Genomic DNA, 17,562 nt, shown 5'->3' on the forward strand with positions numbered 1-17,562 from the left:
AGGGTCAAAGGTCAGAACAGATTTTATTGCTAAAATATTAATGATTAATGATAAAAATAAAATAATAAAAATGATCTCTAACATGTGGAAACGTTTACACACAAACTAAATAAAAACCAAAAGATAAACATTTTTGATTTAAAAAAACTAAATGTTTAAAGTCAAATTAATAAATAACTTCTGAAATATGATCAAACTACATTTAAATAAATCATTGCAAAGAAACAAAACTTTCACATATTCAACAATTTAAAAAAAAGACGTTTGGTTTGAAAGAAAAGAGGAAAAATCAAACATCAGCTGAGCTGCAGCGCCACCGTGTGGTTCACACAGGAACTGCACCTGGAAACACTGATCAAACTGTCAGTGTCATTTTACATAATTTATATTTACTTTGGTTTAAATGGAACGAAAATTGATCTACAACTAATACATTTATATTGAAGTGTTTTTGTTAAAAAAAAAATCAGCTGATCCTCATTATTTTCTCTGTAAGAAACATCAGCTGATCCTGAGTTTCTGTTCCACTTCCTGTTCAGTTCTCACATCAGCTGATTTTTATTTTTGCTTATTATATTGATAAACAGGAAACTACTGTCTGTCTCTCTACTTCCTGTTTCTGAACCCATTCATTTCTGTGTCTGATATCTTCCCACCTGAAATCATGATGTCACGATGACATCATTAAGTGTTTGTTACTGATTCTGAATCAAATGTTTTCTGTCTGTAACTGAATCTCTGGGTTTTGGACACATTGTGACAGTTATAGACCAAATGATTGATTATCAATAACTAATCAAAATGGCTGCTGTTAATTGACGAACAACAGAAGAAGAAGAAACAGAATTCAGTTGTTTTTATTCAAAAACACGACACAGCAACACGATCAGAGACAGGAATAAAAAAATAAAATCCACTGAGGACGAGCGTCCGTCAGTTTCACGTCTCAACTCAACACGACACCACGAAGACCTACACAGACCAGTTCACTTCTATTTACACAGACCACAGTCAGGGCCCACACAGACCAGGATCCACAGGACCGGAGAGACCGGGAGGAGCCGGGCCCGCCCCGAGCAGAGGGCCGCAGACCGACAGGTGACAGGTGAGGGGGGCAGGGCTAAAACTAAGAGCTCATGCTGTAACAGTCATTTTTGTTAAAAAAACAACCAACAAAAAAAACATGAACAGCTGTAAAAGTGATCCAATCAGAGAGCTGCAGACTCTCCCTTAGCAACAGCTGCTGAGGCTCATGGGAATTGTAGTATTTAGAGTCACAGAACAAACTTAAGAAATTTTTCTACCTGAAGTTCAGGTTCAGAAAACATCAAACCCAGGAGAGGAAACATCTGGAACATCTGTTACTACCTGTCACTGATCTGCTGCAGGTGAAGCTTCAGTGATGTTAAATCCACAGGTTTGTATCTGACCTCATCCCCGACATCAATACATACGAGGTCAGAAACATGATGAGATCCAATCAAGGATCAATGAACAGATCATACACACGTCTCAAACTCGTTTCTCATCATGTGGTGACATCATGGAGCTCACACCTGCAGCCTCATCACCGCTACACCTGGACCAATCAGCTCTCAGCATCGGCTTATATCAGCTGAGTATTGATCACATGTTACCAGGTTGGTGATGACATCATCAGTGTTGTTGTGGAGGACTGACCCTGGACCTGGTCTCACTGCTGTGTCTTTGTCTGTCTGCGGCCCAGGGGCGACACCCGGCGGGGTCAGAGGTCGGAGGTCACCGGAGGAGGGAGGAGGGAGGGGGGGTCAGGTGTTACAGTGTGTGAAGGTGGTTTATCTATTCGTCGTCGTCATTGTCACCTTCATCCTCTGCATCTCTCTTCCTCTTCTCCCCCCGAACGCCAGCTCCGTCCTCATCTGATGAAAACACACAGATCAGGTTCAACAGACTGCACCTGAACGCCTCACAACCTGCGTGTGTGTGTGTGTGTGTGCGTGTGTGTGTGTGTGAGAGATCAGTTTCCCTCAAGGAAAATAAAACCTCACAATAATCTTCACCTACCTCCATCTTCCTCTTCCTCCTCATCCTCCTCCTCCTCTTCAACATAGTCTCCATCATCTTCTTCATCCTGAGGAAACAACAACACATCAGGAAACAACGACACGTCAGTAAACAACACCACACTGGTGGCTGATTGTTAAACTGAGTGAATGGCGCCTCCTGGTGGTCAGAGTGGAACAGCTGATTCAACATGAAGGCTTTTATTGAACATCAGCTGGGCCCTGAACACACCACACACACACACACACACACACACACACACACACACTGGACAGCTTCTTTCTACTGCTGCATCACCTCCAGCTGATCATGTCCCTCACACACACAGTCTACAGATGAAAAACCAGCTGACAGGTGACTCACCTGGATCCCCTCCTTCATCAGGTACGACAGGCCGACCTCGTCCCCTTCAGAGCCGTCCTCGTCCTCCTCCTCGTCATCATCATCATCATCGTCATCGTCATCATCGTCTCCAGGTGGGCCGGCCTCATCGTCCTCATCTGGAACACAGTCTCAGGTCAACACAACAATTCCTCTGGTCAAGACTTTAATTAACAACACTGAACGATTAACGGGCAGACAGCTCCTCCCCCTCCTGTCTGGTCTGAGGGACCTCACCGTTGTCGTCCTCGGAGTCAGGGACCTCGTTGTCCTCCTCGTCGTATCCGTCCAGATACGTGAGCTGAGGCAGCAGCTCGAAGATGCTCTCTCTGTAGTCGTCCAGCGTGGTCACCTCACAGCTGTACAGGTACAGACTCTTCAGGTTCTTCAGGTTCTGCTGCAGGGATAGACCAGAAGACAGGAGACCAGTCAGTCTGAGGACCAGGTGCAGCTCAACAGTCCACACTGACATCACAGCACGATGTTCAGTCTTTGATAAACCAGGAGGTCTAGACCTGGACCTGTTACCCCTCAGGTTCCAGAGTGAGTCCACGAGTCCAGTCATGGATCAGACCAAAGAAAATGATTCCGATTAGAAAATAATCATTGAAGTTATTGTTCAACAAACAGCAGCAGATGAGATGGGACCAGGTCCAGGTCCAGGTACATGGTCTTGTGTTATAATGAATGAACCTCTGAGTGTCGGACAAAACCGGAAATTCAAGCACGTCACACTGGATGTTTTATAATCCCAACAAACATTAAACAGGAAACAAACAAAGACTGAAAGATAAACTGGACCCATCAGTGGCGAGCAGTCAGACAGTAACTAGAACCACCTCCTCATGGTTGTATCCCTCCGCCACTCAGACTAGTTCCAGGTCACATCCTGTTTATCTACAGTCATTTAAAATTGTAACCATTTGCTGTGTGGAGTGAGTTATGACTAAAAGTGTTTTGTGAGGTCACAATGACCTTGACCTTTGACCACCAAAATCTGATCACTTCACCCTTGAGTCCAAATGAATGTTTGTGCCAAATTAGAAGAAGTTCACACAAGCCGTTACTGAGATCCTGTGTCCACAAGAATGAGACGGACAGACAACCTGAAAACAAAACGGCTGCTCTGACGCTGAAAATGATGAAGTGAATGTTCTGCTCGTTGTAGTTCTACCATCAGGTTTCATGAGAGACAAACGGCTGCCGAGCAGAGACCAGGACCAGCTGACGTGTTCCCGCCTCAGCAGCGGAGTCTCAGGGACTTACCAGAACCTCGATGCTGCTCAGCTCTTTGATCTTGTTCCCGCTCAGGTTCAGGTAGGTCAGGTTGGGACACTTCTCTGCCAACGTGTCCAGACCTCCTGAGATGGTGTTATCACTCACCTCCAGCTGAAACACAGGTGAACACACAGCTGTTAGTGGACAGGTAGCCACACGCCCGTCACAGCAGAGGAGAGACTGAGACAAAGAAATGACTGAGTCCAGGGTCAGACCGATGCTGGTGGACCCTGCTGGACTCCAGAACACAGTGAGGGACTGACCTTACGTAGTTTGGGCAGCGAGGGCAGTTTGGAGAGCGAGGTGAGGCCGACGTTCACCATGCTGAGCATCTCCAGCCCCGAGTACTCGTCCGTCAGACCTTCAACCTCCCCGTCACTGGAGCGACAGTTATCCACCACCAGCTCCGCCACCTGACCACAACAGACCATGGATGACGTGTTCACTGACGCTGGTTTAAAACATGTCTATTATCTGTAACATGTGCATCCACACTGTGAGTACAGCACAGATCTGTCTGACATGTCTGCACCACATCAACAACATGAGACTGAGGAATCTGGGGCTGGTTTCACTGATGAAGCTGCTACTCTCAGTTTAAACTTGAATACGACAACATTATTCTCAACATTGTTCTACTACTGCTCTGTGGTTCATAATGTCACAGTTGTGTTTGGTCTGAATGTGTTAAACTGTCACCATTTTATCCTCATCTCTTATCTGCACTTTAGAAGTCTGAATGTTTGTCTAAATGTTGTGAAGCTGCTCTGATTGGACCAGTCTGAATGAATGAATGAATGAATGAATGAATGGATGAATGAGTCTTCTACCACTCCACTGTTTAAAACTGTTCATATCTGTGAGGTTTATTCAGCTGCAACGATTATTCCATCAACGGAAAATTAACCAGCAACTACTTTGATATTCTAATAATAGTTTGTCATTTTAAGCAGCAGTGAAATGAACATACACAAAACAAGACAGACTTCTTCTTTCTACTCATTCTTAACATTTTCTACAAAATAATTAATCAACTAATAAGACAATAATCTGCAAATTAATCAATAATGAAAACAAGTAGATCAAGGTTTAGGATCAGCACTGAACCGGAAGGACGAACATGTGGAGTGATGCTTCTCCTCCAACAAACACACTTTGATCAACTGCCGTGTGTGGTTTCGCTCGCGCGCGTACACATACGTTGGTGTGCGTGTGAATTAACAGAACAAAAAGCCGACAGATAAACATCTGTCGTTACGACCCCAGCGGTCGTCTCGATTACAGCGCCGTGTTTAATAATGGAGGGAAATGCCCCCGATAAATAACTCGTTATTAATCAAACTGGTTCCGTGAAAACGTCAAATCTGGATAAAACGTTCCGCCAGTCGCTCCAGAAAAAACCGCTCGACTCTCCGGCGTTTTCTCAATCGTTACATGCCCTTCTCCTCCAGGTAAATCTGCCACACACCGACCGACGTAACGTAACGTGGACTTTGGAGCCGTTGTACTGTGCTTGTATCCTCACCACCAAAACAGAGCTGAGTGGGCGGGAACGGCACAGTGAACCAGCCTTAAAACTTTACAGTCTAACCCGAAGGAAGCAATGTTATTGTGTTGAACGTGAACCGGACTGACCTATGATACCTGAACAATTGTTCAACGACGTTAATCGCGTCGAGACTGAAACGCGTTTTAGTCCATAAGCAAGTAAACTTATAAATCCACGGTTTCAGAATGGAGTCTGGCCTGACGCGCCATCAGATAACAAGCATAGTGGATAACCAACTATTTAACACTGAAGGTTAAAATGGTAGCCTGCTCGGCCGCGCGCTGAACCATGACCGTTTAAAACTGAACCCGAATCAAACAAACATGCGCGGCTGTGCTCTTTCTTTACCGCCGTGTATCAGCACCGACCCCCCGGCCACCTATTCTCTGCCGTGTGTCTCCATTATGAGGGCTGGGCACTCGCCAGGTTAGCTCGTTAGCCTGTGTGCTAACGGCAGGAGGCTCGCGCGAGGCTCCGGGGAGTCCTCACGAGCGGGCGAGAACTGAGAGCGCGAGAGAGAGGGGTTGCACGCGGCGGGCTGCTCCAGGACCGACCGCGGGAGTTTCCTCCATGTTGGAGCGGTTAGGGTTAGCGAAGTTGTTTTTCTGGGTCAAAATGTCGGAGCTGAACGGCGGAGACTCCGCGGAGAAAAGTCGACGTTTTCAGCATCGTCATGTCGGTTTGACTCCGCATCCTTCATCATTTCTCCTGGAATTAAATAAATTAAATTCCGCGCTGCTGTAGTTACACACCTCCGCGGGGTTCTTGTTCCTCAGCTCCAGACTGATCCTCTTCTTCATCTCCATGTTGAAGCCGAGCGGAGTCCAAAAAAATTAAGTATATCAAAGGAAAACTGAAAACAAAACACGGTTCGGCGAAGCGCCCTCCTTCTCCAGCGGATACCAGGCGATAACTAAACCTCCATGTTCGCCTGCGCCCGACCTCCACCAAGAGACCACGCCCCTTTAACAATGAATATTCATGTATTTCCCGATTCTGGTCTCCTATTGGTCCAAGGACCAGTCATTCATCAAACCCATCCTCCTCGAGCACATTATGCAAGACTCTTCTCTACCATTGGCCAGAATTGCAAAGGCGTTGATTTACTTTGACCAATAACAAGGCGAACATGAAACATTTAAACTTTACAGACGCTCACTCTTTGTCCTTATTGGCGCCATGTCTTACTGATACCTTCAAGTTCGCTCGGTCTTTCATTCATAAAGAAAGAACAACAGCCTCGAGTTTATTATTGTTAAATTAATTAACAGGTGATTGTAGAACACGTTCTGTTTTAGGTTCCTAAGGAAAATTTAAAAAACAAACTATCAGTCTTATATTGATCTTAGCTAAGTATCGTATTAATAAATGTAAAGTTACCAAGACTGAAAGAGAATAAACATTAGGGTAAACATTCTGACAATAAAATGGTCCTGACAGAAACATCCTTAAAGTGTAATGTCTGAATGTGAAGAACAAAGAACAAGAACAGTCATGTATAAAATAAAGAAGCAGTGATTGTTTTATCATAAAAGTTTATTTTGAATAAACAGCAGATGTTATAGAGTTATAGACCTTTTCAGTATAAAAGCCTTTAAAATGTAACGCCATAAAAAGATGAAAGAGAAAAAAACCCGACGACAGAATAAATAATCCGACAGATCAGAGTGAAGCTGAATCACAAAGTAAACAGTATATGATGTCACTAAGAGCAGGAAATCAATCTTTGGTGGATAATCAATAAAATGAAAATAAATAAACTGTCAGCGAGATGTTAAAGGAGCAGTCCCACATCACTGTGTGGAGACGGCTGCTGCTGAGCAACAGGTTAAAGAGTCAGTTCAGTCAAACTACAAACAATAGATTTTCTCCCTCCTGTTAAATTATATTGTGAATATTTTTGAGACTCAAACAGTGATGTCTCTCAGGTCCGTTGTATATGTCTTAAGATTCACTGCACGTCTGAAAACTCTGAGCAGCCACACTGAAAGATACAAAACATGTGACTAATTATGATCCGCCATGTTTAGTTTGTCTGTTTGTGTTTTATGCTGCAGTGTGAAACCAGGGTCATGGTTTGTCCAGTGTCAGCACTATAATCTATAGCCTGTCAGAGAACAGCATTTTTAATATTGATTTATTTTTGATGTACTGATGTATTACTTTACAACCTCCACAACTGGATGGTAAATCTGATGAAATAATAAAATCGCACAACAAAGCTTTGGTTTCATGTGTCTGAGTTCAGTCCCTGTCACTGTGAATGTCAGACTGTGGGACCAAGAGAAATCTGCAAACCTGAACAAATAAAAGGAAAATCATCTGTGGCAGTTAAGTGACGACAAAAGGTTTGCAGGAAACGGGGCGGAGTCAGGCTGGATCAGGACTGTGGCTTAGATCTGGTTCTGCTCTCACGTGTTGAGTCATGTGACTGAGGACAGCTCAGGATTGATCGTTCTGTCGTCCCTGTTCGTCCATACGTACAATTTTCTCCTTCCTGATTTTGTGTGAACTGACCCTTTAATGGATGCTGGTATCCGTGGAAACTCATTTGATTGAGAGCAATGAGATGCCGTGATTGGCTGATTGTCTGAAGCTTGGAGGTCTGTACCTTACTGATCGACCAATGAGCAGCGTTGTGTTTGTTTAGACAGGTGTCTGTAGGAGGACTGGGTGGGTGGGGCTTATCAACTCTGACAGCTTAGATCATTCAGATGACATCACAGCTGTGGACGAATCCTCTTTTGACTCAAACACACTGCAGCCGACAGAGAAAACACACACACACACCTGCTGCAGTCTGTCAGAGTGTGTGTTCTCGTGGCGGCAGTGTGTGCAGCACCTGGTCGAGCAGCTGCAGCGCTCGGTGCAGGTGAACCTCCAGCCAGCAGGGGGTGTCTTTGATGCTCTGTCGTGGGTAATCACACCCCCAACCTTTAACGAAGCTCAGACGCACAATACACAACCTGCGAAGGTCGTCCACCCCGAGACCTGCCGCTGAACACACACCTGTGACACACAGTGAGAACACACACCTGTGACACACAGTAACCTCCATACTGATTCACAGCAGACAGACAGGTACCCAGGGAGAGGGAGAGAGAGACAGGTGGTACTCACTGACAGCAGGGGCGATCCCTCCCACACTGTTTGGTCCGGGAATCGCACCGGCAACTGCAGCCGCCTGAGTCGCTACAGCTGCCTGAGCTGCTGCTGCCTGCTGCTGCATCTGTCTGTGACACTGCCGCAGGTCAAACACCTGGAGACACAGACAGGTGAGAGAGAGACAGGTGAGAGACAACCTGAGATTCAGACAGCGCTTCATGTCCGTGATGGACAGAGACGAACAGCAGAGAGTTGTCTGCGTATCAACACACTCACCTTGATATAAGCTCCGGGGTAGATCTTATGGACTCCGTCTCCAGGTGCTCGGCCGGCCTCTCGGTCCAGGTAGAAACTCTGAACGAACACCGAGTGGTCACTAAGGCAACGCATCCAGACGTCCCCCTCCCCCCGACACTCTAGCTGAACCCCCCGACCGATGTGGAGCCTGCAGGAACAATTTCAAATAATAAAACTATAATGACATTACAACATACCGCCTCCTGCTGCCGCAGTACTCTTACTGGTCAGACTGGTCAGACTGGTCAGACTGGTCAGACTGGTCACCTGGCACGGTGGCTGGCAGCAGTACGGTGGACATTGCTCAGCTGTCCCAGACAGAAGCGATCTCCTCCTGAAGGATCCACATATCCGTCCACCGTCACCAGAGGACAGCTGGACTGGACCTTAAACATCTCCCCGACCTGAACATCCAACTCAAAGTACGAGATTGAGCACCAGAACTCTGGACCTGAGAGACCCGGAACAGAGTGAGACCAGAGACATAGAGAGGCAGGTAAAAGGACATTTTTACAAAGTTTTAGAAAGTGGAGACATTTATTTTGAAAGTTTTAGAAAGACAGGGCATTTTTGTTAGTGGGGGGATCCTTGAACAGGTGTTTTACCTGGGTGGTTGGACACCGGCTGTGGATACGGAGCGGTGCTGTGATGCTGTGACCCTGCAGGAACAAACAGTCAGACTCAGTGTGATGAACCACCTCACAGAACTACACTACTTTCATTTCACACGAGGTCGTACAGAAGTGAGTATTGGGGGCGTGGTGATGATGATGTAATGGAGGCTGCTGGTGGCTCCGCCCACTCTGTTGAGGTCCTGCAGGGCTGTAGGGGGCGGGGCTGTTGCCTGACCAGGTGGCTGCAGAGACACACACAAGGGTAGTGAGGTCACCATCACAACATTTGACACAAATTGAACCCCTCCCAGTTCTTCCACAGTTCATCTCAGTACAGGTACAAACCAGTTTTGGGGGGGCTGCTGTACTCGGGGTTCTGCTGATGTGATGAGGTGGGAGTGGGAGGGTGGGGAGGCTGAGGGGTGTGGGGGGGGTTCGGGTGAGGCGGCGAGGCCTGAGCTCCATGGTTCTGAGGCGGGGCGATCTGAAGGAGACCTGGGCCCTCGCTGCTGACACCCCCACCGACACCACCTCCACTCCTGCCACAGACCCCTCCCCCTCCGCTGGCGGACAGAGCTGCAGGCGTCATGGAGCTGCTTCCTGCGGACAGAGTCAGGGTCAGAGGCCATCTTTACAACACTTTAATTAATTAGAAAACATACGAGACAGAGACCTGGAGGAGACAGAGGCATGCTGGGATATAAGCTGACGGGGTGGGGCTGGTTGTAGGGGTCGGGATGGGGGGGCAGGTCGATCTGCAGACAGTCCTGAATGAACTCCTCCTTTATGAGAGACTGAGGACCTGTGGAAGACAAGAGCTGTCAATCAACAGGTGTGTGTATACGTTATGTCGTAGACTCATGTCACATGTGAAGCTACATGATGTTACTTTACGCAACTTTACATAACTGTATGTAACTGTGTTACTTTAAGTTGTGTGTGACTTTACGTAACTACACAACTTTACAATACTTTACGCAACATAACGTAACTTAAGGTAATTATGTAAGTTTATATTACTTTTCGTTACTATGTACCTTTATGTAAATTTTTTCAATTTTATGTACCTTTATGGTACTTTACGTGACTTTATGTAACTTCGCGAAACTTCGCAACTTTACTATACTTTATGCAACTTTGTGTAATGTTATGTTACTTTACATAACTTTATGTTACTTTACGTAACTATCTTACTTTATGAAACTTAATATAACTTAATGTAACTTTACGTAACTTTATGTAACTTTACGTAACTTTACATAACTTTATGTAACTTTACGTAACTTTATGTACGTTACATGAAGCTTGGTTATGTGAGACCATGAACACCGACGCCATCTTGTGTTGCCCTGTGTGATGCTGCAGTAATGTGCTGGTCAGTCTGTTGTCAGGTGCACCAGGTGTTTCCTCAGGGCGACTCATGAATATGAATGTGGGTGTGGAGAGTGTTTACCTGTGGGCGGGGACGCCACCCTCTCGTAGTGGTAGGGATTCACACACACGCTGTCGTACTTCAGGTCGAAGGCAAACTGACAGAACTTGACGTGCTTCAGCTCGTTCTTATGGAGGTCAGGCCAACGCCACAGACGGGCATAGATCACATGAGGGAAACCTTTCCTACCTGCTACCTGTGGGCAGAAAGACAGGTGAGAAACAGACAGACAGGTGGGAGACAGACAGACAGGCAGACAGACAGTCAGTCAGACAGACAGGAAGAGCAACAGACAGTCAGAGAGGAAACATCCTTCATGGAAATTTAAATAAACTCTGTGAGAACAAACTGAGTCACGGCGAGTAGAGGTTACCACGGAAACACTGTGTGTGTGTGTGTGTATGTGTGTGTGTGTGTGTGTGTGTGTCTGTCTGTCTGCCTGTGTGTGTGTGTGTACAAGGTGATGCAGAGTTAACCCATCAGGCCAAACCACGACCATGACATCATGTCTGACCTGTGTGTATGTGTGTGTGTGTGTGTGTGTGTGTGTGTGTGTGTGTGTGTGTGTGTGTGACTTCAACACACTGTGAAATGATCCTGGTTGTTTTCTAAAAAGCAGCAGACTGAGTCGAGGGTGTGAGGAAACAGGGGCGGGGAGTCATATTCTGTAAAGATTGTTAAACAGTAAATGAGTGATTATTGATTATCGGGCTGATTAGATATTTGATTTGACTGATCCACTCGTTGCTCTTGTACAGTTCAGGACGTGACGTTCAGTCCCGGTATCAGGACTCATGTTGACTCAGTGATCTGGTGACGAGTTGATGTGACAGTGATGATGCTTTTACTCTTCTTCATCACTGCAGCTCAAGTAACACGAGGAGACTAATCCAGATGACGACCAGTTCATCTCAGTGGAGACAGACGACCCAGACAGAACCAGACAGAACCGGACTGATCCGGACTGAGCTGAACTCGTGGTCTGGGTCCCTGAAGTTCTCTATGTAAATGGATCTCAGACAGTAACACCCAGTGAGGTCAAATCAGAATCAGAGAAGAAGAAACTAGAAAAACTGTAGAAGAAGATTTGACTTGATTCATGAAGAAAGTTGATCTGAGTCATAAACAGGTGATTTTTTTTTTACAGTGCAGACACTGAGGCAGCCAATCAGAGCTCTGTGTTCTGTGTGTGCACAGGTGAAGGGCAGGGATAAGACTCTGCAGACAAAACATTCACTCACACACACACACACACACACACACACACACACAGAAGAAAACATCCATCTCTCAGTCAATCAGCTGCATTTCTTTCTTAAAACCAGAAAAATGTATCTTGAAAGAAAACTGATTGCAGAGGATCTGACGATACACCTGACGACACACCTGACGACACACCTTACGACACACCTGACGACACACCTTACGACACACCTGACGATACACATACTGACATACTGAGGTCAGTCACAAATATCAAACATGATTAAAGCTGAGAGCATTAGTTTACTAATCGATTATTTATTGATTCTGAGGATTTGCTCTGTCTTTACTCATTTGACTCATGTAAACTAATCACTCTTGTGTTTCTAACCTGTTCACCGGACTAAAGCTCTGACGTCATCTGGACTTTATTCACTATTTTATTTCATGATCAAACATTTAACTGGGAAAATACCGTCAGATTAATTTATAATAAAAATAATCTTTAGTTTCAGCTCTGAACATGTTTAAAAAATCTTTAAGATGAGAGTCAGACAGAATCACACACTATAGGATTTTATCTTTAACATCAGCTGACCCAGACTGTTAATAAACCAACAGAACCAGAACCATGGTTCTAAACAGGTCCAGGTTCTTGAAGCAGAACCATCTGTCATCGTCTGATTCTTTCCTTTTAAATAAAGATCTGATTTTTAAAACTCAGGAACAGACTGAAGGAGCCATTTTTTACAGTGTACAGACTGTGTGGTTTGTGATCCAACGACAAAACTGAGACGTGTACACATTCCACACACACACACACACACACACACACACACACACACACACACACACACACACACACACACACACACAGTCTGGCTTAACTCTTAACCCAGCCCCTTTCCTGTGTTTCAGACAAAACAAGCCAGCCTGCCCTTCCTCCTCCTCCTCCTCCTCATCCAGGCGGAGAGAAACACACACACACACACACACACACACACACACACACACACTTGTACTTCTGTCTTTGTGAGGACACTCACTGATATAATACAGTCCCTCTTTACCATGACCCGAACCTGGTTTTAACCTGAACCCTAACACCAAGTCTGATCCCTCACACAGCCAAGCTGTGAGGACAACACACACACACACACACACACACACACACACACACACACACACACACACACACACACACACACACATACAATGTCTGTCTGACACTGTAACATCAGAGTTTTTCTGTTTAGATGTGGAACCAGCCGAGGTTCTGCAGGAGGTTCTACTGATCCGTTAAAGACCTCTCAGGTTCCTCTGAAGATGTTCCAGTTCTCAACGAGGTTCTCAGGTTCTCAAAGACTAATTTATTCTCTCTGCTCTCTCGTCAGAGTGAGGATCCACCTGGTGCAGTGGAAACCACATCAGGTTGGTGGTTTAGAACGTCTCATGAAGTCTCTGGGTTCTTTGATCAGGTTCAAAGGGCTCATGTGGAGTTTTCAGGGTTACTTAAGGTCGTTCTCGTGGTATCAACGAGTTCCTGAAAGGGCTCAGGTGTTATTGATAGAGGAAGAGCTGATGAGTTATTAATGGGTTTAATGGATTATTAAGAATCCAGAAGATCTTTTAAAGGTTCTGAGGGTTCTGGAGGATGTTTCAGGATTTGTTTGGTTCCCAATGAGAGTCTTTATGGGCTGCACAGATTTTTGTTTTGAGTTCAGGGGGTTCTAGAGGTTCTTAAGAACTGCAGATGTTCTTCGGGAGGTTCCAGGGTGTTCTGGGGATCTTGTAAAGGTTCTAGGGGTACTGGAGGAGGTCTTAGTGGTTCCTCAGGCCATTTTCAAAAAATGTTTTGGGTGATTTCTGTGGTTCCAGAGAAGGGGTTCCTAAGAGGTCCAGTGGGTTGTTGAGAGGGATTCAGGGTTCTGAGTGATTCTTGAGAACATTTCAGAGGTTCCTGGGGAATCACTTCTTTGGTTCAGAGTGTTCAGGAGTTAACCCTGATCCGGTGCTGGTGGCCTCAGATGAGCTCGGTCAGTCCTTAAAAAGGTTCCTGGGGTTCTTGAGGTGGTTCCGGCGGGTGGATGTAAATCTGAGCGGAGGTCTGTAGAGACTGTGTGAACGTGGGTCGGTGTCAGCTGAGAGCAGACTGAAGTGTGATCCATGTTTACGTCCTCTGGTCTGATAATTACTGAGTGACGGTCTGAGACACACCCAGTCTGCTGCTCTGTATTATCTGAACCACAGGCAGCAGATACAGGACACAACACCACTGAGCACCGGACCTGTCGGAGAACCATCAGGACGCGTCGTCATATCAACACATGAAAGAAGAAAATCATCATGTGACTCAACAGGTCGAGGAAGTAAAACGCAGCAGCACAAACAGACAAACATTTAAACTGTGTCCAAATGAATCAGTGTGAATGTTTTATGTTCATGTGTTTTGTCTTCGAACATCTTGGGACAAAGTAAGAAACCAGTGTTTTCACTTTTACATGTCGTGTGTTTTTTATGATGTCATCACTGCTGCTGCGAGCTCCTGGTCTGTTTGAATCAAACTAAACTGACAGCTGATCATCAGCTGCTTTAACTCAGCTCCACCTGACACTTCAGCTCCTTTCAGCTTCACCTTAACATAAACAAAACTTCTTCCACTCCTCAAACTCACTTCACTCCAGCTGACGTCTTCTCCCAGTCTGAACTGAAGCTGTGATAAATTCAGCTCCTCTTACAGTCAGTCCTGTCATGTGACCATACCAAACCTCACATCAGCAGCCCGACCGTCGCCTTCCTGTGAGCGCTCCTACCTGCAGCCGTCCGTCCAGCGTCCTCTGGATGGTCACGCACTTGCTGGGGTGGACGCCATTGGTGGTGACGGCGGTGATGAGCGAGTCCAGCTCGTCCTTCTTCTCCTTCAGCTTCTTCACCAGGCTCTCGATGGCGCGCTTGGCGAAGCCCTCGTTCTCTCCGCCCTGCCGGTGGCACATGAGGCTGTGGACGATGCTGAGGCAGGCGTCGCTGCTGCTGGGGGCGGGGCTGAGCACCGACATGGTCATCTGGGCGCAAATGAAAATATTATTTATGAGCCCATTAGATAACTGAAAGAAAATTAACAGGAAACCATTCAGATAAATTCTTTGTTTCAGTTTCAGTTTAACAACTTTTAAATAGTTTCCTCTTCTGTGACTTTAAACTGAGTATTTTTGGGTTTTGCACCTAAAGTCAACATTAATCCTTCACAGTTTATAGACCAGATGATTCATTAATTAAATAAAATAACTATAATAATAGGTGTAAAGAAGAGGTCATTGGCCTGACGGACACTGGACTGGTTTGATATTCAGGTGTTTTGATTGATTGAACGGCTGAAATGATTTTTAACAAACAACTTGATTCGGATCCTTTTGATTTTAACTAACTAACTGACTGACTAACTAACTAACTAACTAACTGACTGACTAACTAACTAACTAACTAACTGACTAACTGACTAACTGACTAACTAACTAACTAACTAACTAACTGACTGACTAACTGACTGACTAACTAACTGACTAACTGACTAACTGACTAACTAACTAACTAACTAACTAACTAACTAACTAACTGGCTGACTAACTAACTAACTAACTAACTAACTAACTAACTAACTAACTAACTAACTGACTAACTAACTAACTGACTAACTGACTAACTGACTAACTAACTAACTAACTAACTAACTAACTAACTAACTAACTGACTAACTAACTAACTAACTAACTAACTGACTAACTAACTAACTAGCTATAGAGGGTGTGGCTTCACAGACATAATAAAGACTGTTTTGAATGAACCAGTTATTGATGAACAGATCTGAAGCTCTTTCACTACATTACATCATGTCTCTGATCACTCATCTGATCTCTGTCTGACACACACACACACACACACACACACACACACACACACACACACACACACACACACACACACATTTAAGATCACGTCCTGGTTTATAGAGTTCGCCTCTCCTGACAGATCCTCTCATTGATCAGTAATCAGTGTTTAATTAGTCTGTGACCCAATCAGACTTCACCACATCAATCACTGATTATTTCCTGTTCATTGATTTATTAATTTATCATAAATCTCACTGCAGCTGATGATCAGTCAATACAGGTACACAGACAGACAGACAGACAGACAGAGAAACAGACAGATACAGACAGACAGGTACAGGTAGACAGGTACAGACAGTCAGACAGACAGGTACAGGTAGACAGGTACAGGTAGACAGACAGACAGGTACAGGTACAGGTACAGGTAGACAGACAGAGAAACAGACAGATACAGACAGACAGACAGACAGAAAGAGACAGACAGAAAGACAGGTACAGACAGATAGACAGTCAGACAGGCACAGGTAGACAGGTACAGACAGATAGACAGTCAGACAGGCACAGGTAGACAGGTACAGACAGATAGACAGTCAGACAGGCACAGGTAGACAGGTACAGGTACAGGTACAGGTAGACAGATACAGACAGACAGACAGACAGAGAAACAGACAGATACAGACAGACAGACAGACAGGCACAGGTAGACAGGTACAGACAGATAGACAGTCAGACAGGCACAGGTAGACAGGTACAGGTACAGGTACAGGTAGACAGATACAGACAGACAGACAGAGAAACAGACAGAAACAGACAGATACAGACAGACAGACAGGCACAGGTAGACAGGTACAGACCATCTCTGCTGCATCAACAGTTGTCACATATAAAAACCTCCGGACAGGTTAAACCCTCCGCGGGCTCTGGCAGCTCCACTCACCGGGACTCGGATCTCTCCACTCGGCTGTGATCCGCTGCTGTGACGGTGAGACCGGCTGTCGGTCTGCGGGTCTGCGTGTTCTCCGTCTGATCCAGACTGTGTCTGTCTGCACACCTGTCTCTTATACACATCTTCGATATCTAGACTTATAAAATAAGAGCAGCGGGAGACAGAGACGTGTCCGAGTCACAGTCACGTTACTGTCGCTTCGACTCAAGGACTTTACTGACGCCACGAAGACCGTGAGAGGTGGTAGAAGGTTCTTACGGTTCAAAGTTCACTGTTGAGTCCTACAGTCTCAGCGTTACTCCGAGTTTATTCATAATAAAACATTTGATCTACAGCTGAGACACACACTGGGTTTAACAAGGTTTTACTTTTATTCCTCTATTTTCGTATCTATAAAAGAACACGATGTTTTAGACTGAACTCAAAACACTTTGATATAAAAGTAGAACTAACGGAGGAAATTAAAAGTTAAACTGCATGTAAACAAAGGGTGGTGTTAAGGTGATGGTCTAACAATAATAATAATTATTATTACTATAATGATAGCAGAAGAGTTCAATATACATTTCACAGGTGCAGTATAATGATGGTAAAACCTTGGGGTTTCACCTTGGGTCAAATTAAACTTTGGTGAAGCAGGAAGTACTGAGACCTATAGTAAAAGTACTGCATTCAAAAAGGTTATGAGTACCGGCATCAGCATCAAAAAAGTACTTAAGGTACTAAAAGTAAAAAGTAAAATGTTCCATTTCAGAATAATATATATTATTATTGTATTATACTTTGATGCGTTCATGTTCATCACGTTAATGTTGCAGCTGGTAAAG

General features: G+C 45.0%; 2 protein-coding genes across 5 annotated transcripts; both read right to left on the reverse strand.

Moving 5' to 3' along the window:
• Nucleotides 1-841: 841 nt before the first annotated feature.
• LOC111644706 (acidic leucine-rich nuclear phosphoprotein 32 family member E-like) lies at nt 842-6,165 on the reverse strand. 4 transcript variants are annotated; one of them, XM_023393662.2, is made up of 7 exons: nt 6,004-6,165; nt 3,966-4,115; nt 3,691-3,813; nt 2,662-2,821; nt 2,407-2,543; nt 2,044-2,110; nt 842-1,898 (listed from the first exon to the last, which is right to left on the reverse strand). In XM_023393662.2, exons 1-7 carry the CDS (start codon nt 6,055-6,057, stop codon nt 1,819-1,821), a joined length of 771 nt encoding a protein of 256 aa, XP_023249430.1. In that variant the 5' UTR covers nt 6,058-6,165; the 3' UTR covers nt 842-1,818. The 4 variants fall into 4 exon arrangements, with proteins under 4 accessions (XP_023249430.1, XP_023249431.1, XP_023249432.1 ...); XM_023393663.2 differs by lacking the exon at nt 6,004-6,165 and adding an exon at nt 5,600-5,735; XM_023393664.2 differs by lacking the exon at nt 6,004-6,165 and adding an exon at nt 4,823-5,186.
• Nucleotides 6,166-6,769: 604 nt separating this feature from the next.
• Nucleotides 6,770-16,825, reverse strand: LOC111644705 (SMAD family member 4-like). Its single transcript, XM_023393661.2, has 11 exons — nt 16,727-16,825; nt 14,716-14,964; nt 10,721-10,895; nt 9,941-10,069; nt 9,613-9,867; nt 9,393-9,509; nt 9,259-9,312; nt 8,921-9,104; nt 8,633-8,801; nt 8,372-8,510; nt 6,770-8,260 (listed from the first exon to the last, which is right to left on the reverse strand). Exons 2-11 carry the CDS (start codon nt 14,962-14,964, stop codon nt 8,055-8,057), a joined length of 1,677 nt encoding a protein of 558 aa, XP_023249429.1. The 5' UTR covers nt 16,727-16,825; the 3' UTR covers nt 6,770-8,054.
• Nucleotides 16,826-17,562: the final 737 nt, after the last annotated feature.

This window comes from Seriola lalandi, unplaced genomic scaffold, assembly GCF_002814215.2.
Source record: "Seriola lalandi dorsalis isolate HSWRI2012SDOR001 ecotype SW California unplaced genomic scaffold, Sedor1 jcf7180002054941, whole genome shotgun sequence".
Classification (NCBI taxonomy): domain Eukaryota; kingdom Metazoa; phylum Chordata; class Actinopteri; order Carangiformes; family Carangidae; genus Seriola; species Seriola lalandi.

What these genes read in the sequence shown, in the direction of transcription:
- LOC111644706 (XM_087170262.1), bottom strand. Translation starts at nt 4,950, where the DNA reads ATGTTTATCTGTCGGCTTTTTGTTCTGTTAATTCACACGCACACCAAC. An exon ending in TCCACATGTTCGTCCTTCCG is followed by an intron (nt 4,116 to 4,809) that starts GTTCAGTGCTGA and finishes TGTTGTGGTCAG; the next exon opens with GTGGCGGAGCTGGTGGTGGA. An exon ending in TGAGCAGCATCGAGGTTCTG is followed by an intron (nt 2,822 to 3,690) that starts GTAAGTCCCTGA and finishes CTATCCCTGCAG; the next exon opens with CAGAACCTGAAGAACCTGAA.
- LOC111644705 (XM_023393661.2), bottom strand. Translation starts at nt 14,964, where the DNA reads ATGACCATGTCGGTGCTCAGCCCCGCCCCCAGCAGCAGCGACGCCTGC. An exon ending in CGCTGGACGGACGGCTGCAG is followed by an intron (nt 10,896 to 14,715) that starts GTAGGAGCGCTC and finishes TTCTGCCCACAG; the next exon opens with GTAGCAGGTAGGAAAGGTTT. An exon ending in CAGCAGCCCCCCCAAAACTG is followed by an intron (nt 9,510 to 9,612) that starts GTTTGTACCTGT and finishes GTGTCTCTGCAG; the next exon opens with CCACCTGGTCAGGCAACAGC.